The sequence below is a fragment of the Leuciscus leuciscus genome, assembly GCF_965113295.1.
Source record: "Leuciscus leuciscus genome assembly, chromosome: 10".
NCBI classification, from domain to species: Eukaryota; Metazoa; Chordata; class Actinopteri; order Cypriniformes; family Leuciscidae; genus Leuciscus; species Leuciscus leuciscus.
In genome coordinates, this window is record NC_138734.1 from 41,742,125 (window position 1) to 41,754,217 (window position 12,093).

Below are 12,093 nucleotides of genomic sequence, written 5' to 3' on the forward strand. Positions count from 1 at the left end.
GGTCAAATCAAGATTAGAAGATCTCCTAAGAATCAGAGTATTATTGGTGCTCTTGACCCATAAATTAAACTTGTAACGGCCACCTAGTGTTCAGTAGTGTTCATGACATGAATATTTTGATATGCCTTTAAGATGACTTCCTCTATGGCGTACGTTATTGTGTGCGTGCTGTTCTTACAGTGAATGCTCACGCAGAGAGAAAGATGGCCGCTCTGCTGCTGACTGCTGTTTTATTATAATGTGTACACTTTGATTTGTAGTGTGTTTCAGAGTGTTTTCTTTTCCCTGTTAACATTCGCTCTTTGGCATGTATGTGAAGAGTGCGCTTAACCGAGAGGAAACATCTATAAAAGACTCATCTTTCCTATTCTTCATCTGGGCAGACTTCAAACTCTCTGACAGACTTCACAAACTTCAGTCTAATGAATTTATTAATTACACCAAATGTAGTATATTTCAGCCACAACACAAAAGAGCACTGTTACTGTTAGCTATAACTGTTAAAAGTAGTTTTCGTTAATTAAAATTAGTCTGAAATCAAATATTATATAAATATTAGATGAAAAACTTAAACTTAGCAAGGAAAATAATAAATGTTGCCTTTAGTTGAAGTACTAAAATTACTGAAAAAACTAAAACTTAATGTTAACAAAGCTAAATAAAAATACTGAAGCAGATAAAATTACTGAAAGTTCATTTAAAATATGAATAAATGCTATAATAGTATATAAATAATACTAAAACAACACTCCAAATAGACAAAAAGGACAAACAATAAAAATTAAAAACTGACATCATAATGCATAACCAAATAGGAAGCCCCATGCAATGCAAATCCCCCGAACACCTGCACACTTGCATCACCTTCTGCCTTATTTACATGTGGAGTGAATAACACAATGTTTATTTGTCTTTAAAAACTGAAGAGTAAAACAGCTAACAGGACAAAATGGCTATGAGATCCATTTCATCTCCTTTCATTATGGTTAGTTTAGGCCTGCTGTGGTGGGAGGAAGGCAAATAAAGCTGTCTGTGTAGTCTTTCAGTGACCATACGCTTCATATCAAACACTAGGATTTTTCACCAACTGTGGGTTTTGAAATATTGAACTGTCAGCAGCTTAATAAAAAGGTTAGAGCAATTACAAACAGCAAAGAGGGTGATGGTGGCATGCCATGTATTTTTAGTATTCATGCATGACCAAGGTCACCAGGCTTTTCATGGAGCCCACAGTGCAGACAGTGTGCGTGTGAGAGAAAACAACAGGGTCTGTGTCAGTGTGTGTGTGCGTGTGCGTGTGTGTACTTGTACAACTATCTTTGTGAGGACCAGTTTGAGTTTTAGACCATTGGAGTGAGGACAAAGAGAGTAAAGTGAGGACATTTTGGCCGGTCCTTACTTTCTGAGAGCCTTTAAAGTCCTGTTTGAGGGTCAAGACTTGGTTTTAGGGATAAGGTTATAATGAGGTTAAGGGTCGGTTTAGGGTCAGGGTTCGGGTTAGGCACTTAGTTGTGATGGGTAAGGTTAGGGTAAGCGGCTAGAGATTGCATTGTGTCAATGAATGTCCTCATAAAGATAGATGTACAAGAATGTGTGTGTGTGTGTGCGTGCGTGCGTGCGTGCGTGTGTGTGTGTGTGTGTGTGTGTGTGTGCGTTCGCGTTCATGTGATGGGCAGGTTTAGGGGTAGGGTTAAAACAGTATAAATATACAGTATAAAAACCATTACGCCTATGGAGAGTCCCCACAAAGATAGTAATCAAGACGTGTGTGTGTGTGTGTGTGTGTGTGTGTGTGTGCGTGTGTGTGTCAGTAAGAGACCACTTTCCACTAGAGACTAGACTAGCATGTCTGTGTTAACGGCAGGAAACCAGCGGGTCTTAAATGTAATTTGCACTAAATCAAACGGCATTCCTCTTAATACTAGCATGCTAAGGGCAGACCTCAACCCACAAAAAAAAAAAAATCAATGAAACTCAAATAATAAAAAAAACTAAAAAAAAAACTAAACTGAACTTCAGACAGAAGGAAAAGAAAGAAAATGTGCCTGTAGTTCTCTAGAATAGAGACGCTATGGACGGAATAAAAACACTATATTTGTGTCTTCAGTGTTCAAAAGGAATTTATGCAGTAAAAGTTTGATACATTGGGCCCAAAGGCATACATAAATAAACAAGTGGCATTTATTCTAAATATATAAATAAACACAGCACAAAGCACATTTGTCAAGCAAAACCTTTCGCACAAAAGAAATTTGTTAGATTTTAAATGATGAAACAATAGATATACTGATCAAAATGAAGACGTGTTCTGGTTGTCAAATGTTAGTGAATAATGTATTTCTTCTCATACTTTTTCCATCACCATGGCCTCCTCTGGCGCTCTGTAACTGTATAATTCCCCAGTAAAGTCTAGTAAACTCACAAGGGGTCTCTGAGAGTTTAGTGTCGCGTATCCAGATCCTCAGACTGAAGACAGAAGATCTGGACAGCTTTCATTGGCTAATGACGTCTGAGGACATGTAAAGTTGTTTTGTTTAGCGTCATGTTTAGGCGTGTGAACCGGTGTGAACATGTAAAGACGATGTCCCTATGATAACAGACCGGCGTGCAACTAATAAATTATTAATTCAAGAATGTTGTGTAAGTTTCCTGCCACAATGGTGCTCATCGTCACAGCTGTAAACATGGCGGCTTTCTTCTTCCATGAGGGGGTTTGGCTTCACACACTTCTCCAGGAAATGAAGATTTTAACCAATCAGATGACGACTTCGAAAGTCTTTCCCATTTAGTGTGTCTTATGCATCAGACGTTCAGCCGACGAGGGTGTGACGTCTGAGACTGAGGCTAAAGCCCTATTCGGACGGGATTAACTTTACAAGGGGAGATGGAGTGATGTAATTTTACCACAGGACTCTTGTAATATTAACGGCCAATTCGCACGGGATAAGATATCTCAGTAAAACTAGCAGAAGTGGGAGAGTAACTCGATTTGCGCATCGTCGTCACTCCTGTCGCCATGTGTGAATTACGTTGCTTCCTGATATTACGTGCGCAAACACATATAACCTATATTTATATATATAAAACTGTTATGTCCGGTCGAATGATGTATTACTTAACTTCAGATTGGATTGTGTTGGTAATAGACACTTACCTAACGCTTAAAGATGTTTCGAGCCTCTAACAAGTGCTGTCGATCTTCTCTCTGATCTGAATGGTGTGTGGAACAGTTTTGCCACAGACTCGTCCCAGCGTCTACAACGCAACTGATGCTTTTTTAAGCGTCTCTATACTTGAAAAACCACGGAAAACTCCTTTTAAACAGGAAATGACGAAATATTTACGTATATATGTACAGCGGGTCTATTCGCACGGGATTAGTATTACCTGAGGTAATTTTTCCGGGCCTTTTTACTGAAGGTAAAAGTCGCCGTAATCTTTACTGACATTGTCCGTGATGATTACTGAGATGCACATTCGGACGGAACTAGAATCACAGAGAAGCTCTGGTAATTATTACTTTACCCCACCTCTCCTTGTTAAACTAGTCCCGTCCGAATAGGGCTTAAAGGAGAAGTTCACTTTTGAAAAAACTTTTGCTGATAATTTACTCACCCCCATGTCATCCAAGATGTCCATGTCTTTCTTTCTTCAGTCGAAAAGAAATTAAGGTTTTTGATGAAAACATTCCAGGATTTTTCCACATATTATGGATTCCATTGGGACCCAAACGGTTCAAGGTCCAAATGACAGTTTCATTGCCGCTTCAAAGGGCTTTAAACGATACCAGACGATGAATAAGGGTCTTATCTAGCGAAACGATCGGTCATTTCAAAAATAAAATAAAAAGTTGACGTTTTATAAGCACAAATGTTCGCCTTGCTCTGTTCTGTGATGCGCGTTCGTGACGTCACGTAATACGCAATTACGTTGAAAAGGTCAAGTTTGATGTGTTTACAAATGTGCGGAAGGAGGACCATATAAACATTTTCAAATGTATTTGTGTCAGTTTATCGTTTAAAATGCCCATTTCGTGTGCGCATCCTGAGTGTTTTAATATTAAAAAGCCAAAAAGAACATTTTCTTCAATTTTTCAAGCGTGACCTTTTCAACGTAATTGCGTATTACGTGACGTCACGAACGCGCATCACAGAACAGAGCAAGCCGAACATTTGTGCTTATAAAACGTCAACTTTTTATTTTATTTTTGAAATGACCGATCGTTTCGCTAGATAAGACCCTTATTCATCGTCTGGTATCGTTTAAAGCCCTTTGAAGCGGCAATGAAACTGTCATTTGGACTTGAACCGTTTGGGTCCCAATGGAATCCATAATATGTGAAAAAATCCTGGAATGTTTTCATCAAAAACCTTAATTTCTTTTCGACTGAAGAAAGAAAGACATGGACATCTTGGATGACATGGGGGTGAGTAAATTATCAGCAAAAGTTTTTTTAAAAGTGAACTTCTCCTTTAACACGAGTTATTCTCCAACTACAAGTCCAATGATGTGAATTGTGAAAATGTGAAATTTCTGAATAGTGCAAAGGCCATGCTGTCCTTCTGATATTGTAAATGACTGAAACAATGTATTATGAACAAATTACCCATCATAAATCATTAGAGAGAATTCATCTCATCTCCCCCAACAGGTTTTTATTTGTATTTTGTGAGCTCACCTTTGACCTGTGCTCTTCTGCAGCTTTCAGCCTTATTCTCAAGCTCTCCTCCAGTCTCTCCAGTTCTCCCACATGACTTCTTCTCAACTCCTCCCTGTGAAAAGAAAGTCTTCAGTGAATTCACCAACCATATGAATCAACTGAACACATTGGATATCATAAATGCATTTAACATCATTGAGCAAATCATTAAAATGTCTGGTCTAATTCTGACTCAGGCTGTCATACCTGCCAGGACTCGAGCCGTCTAAAACCACTACGACATGATTGATCTGTTTAATATTACAAGACAGAGGAGACATACTGTATTAGGCCATTACGACACAAGGCGTTTTAAATTAAACTACTGCACAAGACTTCAAAGAGTCACGGTGACACATTTACTATGATGCATTTACCAGCAAGAATATTTTGAAACAGTTGTTATGGAAGCATAATTGTTATTTTTGTTAATTGTCACATGTCAAAAAACATTCTCATATAAAACAATGACTAATGTTGGTCCGCAGCCTCAGGGATGAAGAGAAAATGTTACAAAGGAAATGGAGAATTGGCCGTTAAACATGGCCAACAAAGTCAGACGGAGTGATGAGTATTTCACAACAACTGCTGATCCCAGCTGAAGACATTCACCATTCACACTGAACACAGGCAAGCAGGTCAGCTAGACATACATATGCAGGAGAAAAACAGTGAAAAACACCTGTAAAGTTGTTATCTATTAGCTTTCATATCAGAGATGTTTTTAATCTGCACCATATCCGGGTTTATATAATATAAACAGCATAATGCAAATAAATGAAAATTGGGTTACACTTTATTTTAAGGTGTCATTGTTACAGTGTAATTATATATTTAAGTACTGAGAATTATTAACTACATGTACTTACTATAGGGTTAGGGTAGGATTAGGGTTTGGTTGAGGGTTAGTTGCATGTAATTATGCATCATTTACTGTTATTATGGTAAGTACATGTAACATAATGTAACAAGAACACTGTAAAATAAAGTGTTACCAAAAATTGTATTGGCCAAAACAAGGTAAAACAAGTTTTTTTTACCCAAAAGTCAATGGTTTTGTGTTTTCCCCGAGAAACTTTGAGCTCGCAAAATCTTTGCATCTTTGCCCTATCAAAACCTTTTTGTGTTTTTAGAGAGTGAACGCAAAAGTTTCTCAGGGGATCGCAAAACATTTTCAAGAGAAAGCAAAAGCATTGCCAAATAAACGTTTTATTTTTTGTATTCTTTTTCCATGTCCGCAGTTTTCCAATAAAAATATAAGAAAAAAATACATATAATTATAAAGTATAAAAACATACACTGCCATTCAACAGTTTCAGGTTAGTCATATTTATTAATACTTTTATTTAGCAAGGATGCATTCAATTGACAGGAAATACTTTTCCTTTACATTGTTCTTTTACAAAGATTCCCATGTTCTTCTGAACATTCTATCTGAAAATGAAGCAGGTAAACTGGTTTTAACATAGATAATAATCATAAATGTTTCTTGAGCAGCAAATCATCATATTATAATGATTTCTGAAGGATCATGTGAGACTGGAGTAATGATGTTGAAAATTCAGCTTTGATCACAACAATAAATTACCAAATTGTAATCATATTTCACAATATTACTGTTTTTACTGTGTTTTTAATCATATAAATGTAGCTTTTGTGAGCAAAAGGCTTCTTTCGATCAAAAACAAACCCAAAACTTTTAAACAGTAACGTATAAATAAAATATAAGAAGAATAAAATACACTTATATTAAAGATACATTCTCTAAAACAGTCTTAATATAATAATTTAAGGACTACTTTAACTGTAAATAAGGATAAAGATAAAGAACAGGATATTTTGTCATGTACAGACAGCAGACATGGCCCAAGATGCTTCTCTCTTCCTGTTTGTCGTCATTTTTAAACCGTGATTATAGTTTGACTCATCAAACCGTGCTTCTGGGCGCCTCTGAAAAGCTCTTCTGCTATTAGCCGAGACAGACAGTGGGGATTTGAGGAACGCTGGTGACTAGACAGACAGACAGTTTGGCACAAATTCCATTTTTACAGCACATTCCTCTGTGGCTCAAACATTCCTCCCACGAGACGGAAACTGCGACTTTATAGACAGACTACTTCCATCCTGGATTGGTGAAGACTGAGACGCACACAAAAACAAACATAAACAGCTCAGGAGAAACATCAAAGTCCTCAAAAACAGATCTCCACATACCAGCATTCCTACATACCTCTCCTCTCAGTTAAAACGTGCCTTGAATGTGACTTTCAGAATATTTTAGACTTTAAATATGAGTATAATGTACTGAAGATAACTTTGATTCACCCTATAGTATGTGTTAATGGATGTTGCCATAATTCCCCCGAGACAGAGGCGCTCACACAAAAGATTCCAGGCGTATTCCTTCTCTTTTTTTCCACCCTAAGAGAGAGGGAATGTTTCATCTCGCCGGTCTAGGGGTTTACGTGCCGTGAGGCTGTATACTATTAAAGTTAGATAGGTCGGGGACTGACAGACACGCAGCTCTCTGACAGCACTTGTGTGATGGCTCTCCAGAGAGATGGCCTATAATGGGGGATGTCTGGAAGAAGTGGCTCTCAGGAACACAAGTGTTAAATAAGCCCAGTCTGGAATGTGCACACTTCACTGCACTTGTGTAATCAAATCAATGGAAAAATATCGGAGTGGCAGATAGAAGGCAAATGCTCTGAAAATGGAAGAAGTTGGAAGGAAAGAGGAAAAAAAAAAGCACATGACAAAAAAAGTTCTGAGAGAAGATTAGCGTAACTAGGATTTTCCATGCAGCTTTGCTAATGGTCACCATTACTAAATGTGTAACTGCTCACAGGCATGAGGGAAAAAAAATTAAGCATGTGGCACGTAATGTGACAATTACAATTTACATTACAAAAACAGGTAAAAGCTTCAGTGTTGTCCTCTTGATAACACATTTTAGCTTTTTTCAGATTATATTTGGTGTTGTTTGATAAACACCATAGTGAATATGATCTGTCAGGAGCCGCTAAAGGGACATGGTGAAAGAAAAAAATATGAGATGGGAGGAAAAATGATGTCAATGCCAGAAACTTTGCGTTCGCACGCAAAGAACACAAAAGTTTTGCAAGGGAACACAAAGATTCTCAGGGAAACAGAAAACTTTTGTGAGAGAATGCAAAAGCAATGAAATACATTTTTCTCCCATCCCATTTTTACCACCATCTCTATTTGAAAACATTTGAAGTCCCCTTGTGGTGAAAATCCAGCTTTTAATGTTGTTTATATGTCTATGTGGTGTTTTTTAATATGCTTTAAGACAAACTGTGTGTAAATTCATAAGTCAACACCATTGCTGAGTATTTTCTCCTTAAAGGGATACTTCACCGATTAGCATTAAGCTTTGTATCGGTAGAAAGCCGGTAGTATTTTGGAGTGACCGTGCTTCCCTCCCTCATGTCCCCCTGAGACGAGAGATTTCTGTATTGTGTGTCTGAAAAAAAAAACTCAGATGACGCAAAAATCATCATTTAGCATCATCAGGCTTTTTTGTCCAGAGGCGAGAGACTCCAGCCAGTAGGAGGAGCTCGTTCCGCATGTGTTCAACCCGCCCATAGGGGGATCTCACGATAAAACGCCGTCTTTTCAGTTTCCAGTCGACTAGTAGCCTAGTTGTATCATTTCTTCCGATACGGCCCTCTGTAACCGGTAGGCGTGGCTTGGGAGTGTCCTCGTAGGGCAGCGACGCAAGTGCATTCTGGGAGTTGTTGTCTTTCATCCACATGAGCCAAAAGTACATTTTCTGGCTTTTCTCAGTCTAGAAGGCACCAACTTCTAAAATAATTTCACATTTCTACTACATAAATGACCCAATTTAAATACACATTCATCTTTCCAGCGGTGAAATATCCCTTTAAAACTGCAGTGAACCAAAGACAGCCTCAAAAACACGGTTTGAAATCACTGGTGTTTCTGACGTCACAAAATGTTATACACAGCAGCTGTGAGTTCAAAATAACAGCATCCCTGCTAAATAAAACTATTAAAAATACCTTACTGACGCCAAACTTTTGAACAATCTATTAAAAGGCCTAAAAGTGATGGCGTCACCTTCCTGCCTCTCTCACTCTCTGAAGTGTGTTTTGTTGTTGTCCGGGGTTTGGTGATTGTGGTTGTATGACCCTGAGCTGTGCGTGTGGGAGACCAGAAGTGAAGTGTTACTCTCAGAGTCTATGAAAAACATCAACAGTGCCATTGTGATCCATGCGGATGCATGAAAGAGGGGTTTGTTCTTATGACTCAGTGCTTATAAAAAGGCTGAAGCAGTAGTTGTTTGGTGGGCGAGAATAGAGAGTTGAGGGACAAAATGTCCTCTATAGAGCAGAACAGGGGTCAGAATCTGTTCTGAAAGGCACGAGCGGGGACTGTGATAATTGGCAAAGCGTGGTTACAGCAGAACCCTGCTATTGTAAGACTGTGAATATATGTGAGAACACAAGGCGCATGCCTTTAAGTGTGCTTCCTCAGCGCTTGTTCCTCTGAACTGAAACAGCACGCACAGTTCAAGCACACGGTCAGGACATTCTGTTAACTTCTTTGCACTTTAACAAAGTGTTTATTCTTCCTTCCCACAATGCCTCAGAAACAGTGGTGTGTGTGTGTGGTGGACGTCTGAAGGAAGGCACAGTTCGCTCTTCTTGTTTTTCTTAATCCACTTTCGTTTGATGTGTGTGTTTTTTTGTCATTACCCCCTTCACATTCACACCAGTCTTTAGTTGTCTTGAGGCTGCACTGCCTCTCTATTCCCCGGACAAAACACCCCTGCTTAGAATCAACATCAAACATAATACAAAAACTACTCAGTGTAACTGGAATCAAAAGAAAGGCTATAATGATTGTGCATGTCTACTGTAAGTCTAGACTCACTTTTTACTGCTAGTATTTATGATTATTACTGCTTCCGAGGGCAAGCTGGATTTCCCCCACAGTGAATCTAAAAGCCAATTCACACTGCACCAACAGACGTCACTTCATCGGGTTTTGTCAGATCAGTAACCCCTTTCTCAGTTGGTTGGCTCTCTTTTTTTCACCGTTTGAACAAGTTGAATCGCCATTTTTGGGTTGTTGAACATATATACTGTATATAGATTCCTCATTAGCAGCTGTTTCTACGGACCGCTATTGCATAAGCCGTCCGCCATATTGGAATGGTCACTGCCGGTCCGTGAATATTCAAGAACAAGTTGACGGAGTGTCTGCAACCGTAGATAGACACATGTACAGCATGAATCTATATCTGCAGCAATAGACTTAAGGAGATGATTCTGCTAAACTAACACAATACAACAAGAAGATGGCCTCAGCTAACAACATTAATGTCCCCCTGTGGTGAAAATCAAGCTTTTTTAACGTTGTTTATATGTCTATGTGGTGTTTTTGATATGCTTTAAGACAAACCATGTGTAAATTCATAAGTCGACAGCATTGCTGAGTATTTTCTCCTTAAAACTGCAGTGAACCAAAGACAGTCTCAAAAACACGGTTTGAAATCGCTGGTGCTTCTGACGTCACAAACTACCTTGTAACCAATCAGATCAACGTGTGATCGTCAATGAGTGGATCTCTGAGCTGAGTGAGTGAGTGGAGGCAGGGCTCATTTACATATGCAAGGGTGTCGGGTTACATTCAAGCTATTTTAATTATTTTGCTATTTTGGCCTGAGTCTGACACCACTGTTTCTCAGAGGATGACAGCTTAAGCACTCATTTCCATCTCATTACTCAAACACCTGTGACCTCTGACCCCACCTGCAGCACAAGTATGAGCCTGTCGAACAAAGCCCATGTCTCACTGCTCAATGATTACATCAATACATCTTTAGAAAAGCAAGTGTTTGCCCTGGGCTTAAAATGAACGGTGTTGAATAGCACTTGACCAAGTGACACACATCTTTGAGAAGGAGTCTTTGCTGTAGCATACAAGAACGTCAGGCACGAGTAGACAACTACTAGTAGAATACACTGCATACTGCAACTGAAAACATTCATAAAACATAGTGATGCTTGCTGTGACAGGTTCTAGATGTTCTCGACAATGACCAACGAGCTGATCAGACATTTTCTTGCACAGATCTGAATAATTGCCAATGCATTAGCAACCGCACAAAATGCCCAAGCAATTCCATAGCATCCACCCAACACCATGATCTGACAAGCCTGGACATCAACATGTGAGAAGTGAGTGGCATGGCAACAAGACCATTAGCCGACGCAACAGCTGAGGTGTAAACCGTTGAGGACGAACAGAACACAACACTAAGCAAAAGACAGTGAAGACAAGGCTGTGATGTTGGTTGCTAACAGACAGGTAGACCTCAGGGACAGAGGAGTGTATGCAAACAACATCAGACATCCAAACACACAAACAGCTGGGACGCAACAAAAGCCCACTAACAGAGAGAAAAACAGAAACCCAAGACACAGGTGGCCATTGATACAATCAGGCCCTAATAAAGGAGAAGACAGATGTGAATTGACTTGCAATTACCCTGATGAACAGGTGGGAAGAACAATAGAAGATCAAATAGAAGAGGAGGAGAAGAGGGGTTTAGGGATCTATACATCTCTGAGGGGCCATTCGCACAGAATGCGTTTTTGAATTTAAAGACACGAGACAGAAGTAGAAAAGTGCAATGGGTAAGATGCTTTTTTAGAAAGATGAAATACTTTTGGCAGCTGCTATTTACACTAAGTTTAAATAGCGATAGATGACACTGTAAAAATAGCAGTAGACCTATTTTCTTTTCAATAAGTGTAAATGGTAGTTGGATGCTATTCATACTTATAAAATAGAGGCAGATATCATTTGCATCTCAGTGTGGTTGTACATTAAACGGTATGCAATAATAACAGAGTGTAAATTATTATTTTTATTAAAATTATTAAATGGATGTTGCCATATTGGGATATTAAAGCCTCCCCTACACAAACCTCTAACCCTAAACGATATACACTTTATTATTAATTACACGTTAGACACTTTGTTTCCACTTTGAGTATTTTCTTAATTTTTATTGAAAATAAATGCCTTTCTGATCTGATAAATGTTGGGAAAAGGGAGGAGAGCGAGTTCGGCAAAAGGCGGATTTGAACTCGGGTTAATTTGCATCAGATCTTTCTGACAATAAAGCATCTTCTGTCATTTTACTTCTTTTACCTTGGTGTCACGTTTTAAGAACGATGTGTCATGGGCGATCGTCGCAATAGTCAACCATGTCAGTCAAGCACATATTGAAAAAGCAGGGGAAACAATGGATAATCATTGCAGTGGAATTGTGTGTATTTCAAAATGCGAGATACAGGATGGTGAAAAGAATTTTTTTTTTTAAGTATAACCTTTTT

At 38.8% G+C, this 12,093-nt stretch overlaps 2 protein-coding genes across 5 annotated transcripts in view; one reads left to right on the forward strand and one right to left on the reverse strand.

The window, feature by feature from the left end:
- c18h3orf33 (c18h3orf33 homolog (H. sapiens)) overlaps positions 1 to 12,093 on the forward strand; it is a 466,419-nt gene that overhangs the window by 144,450 nt on the left and 309,876 nt on the right. The gene's annotated exons all lie outside the window — the stretch shown is intronic.
- Positions 1 to 12,093, reverse strand: part of lekr1 (Leucine-, glutamate- and lysine-rich protein 1) — a 142,715-nt gene that overhangs the window by 53,907 nt on the left and 76,715 nt on the right. For all 4 annotated transcript variants that reach the window (XR_014209089.1, XR_014209090.1, XM_082181354.1 and 1 more), the window contains exon 10: positions 4,679 to 4,772. Coding sequence is in view for 2 of the 4 variants with exons in the window: in XM_082181354.1 (XP_082037480.1) it covers positions 4,679 to 4,772 (94 nt within the window). In the remaining 2 variants the exon portion in view is untranslated. The remainder of the gene's footprint in view (positions 1 to 4,678; positions 4,773 to 12,093) is intronic.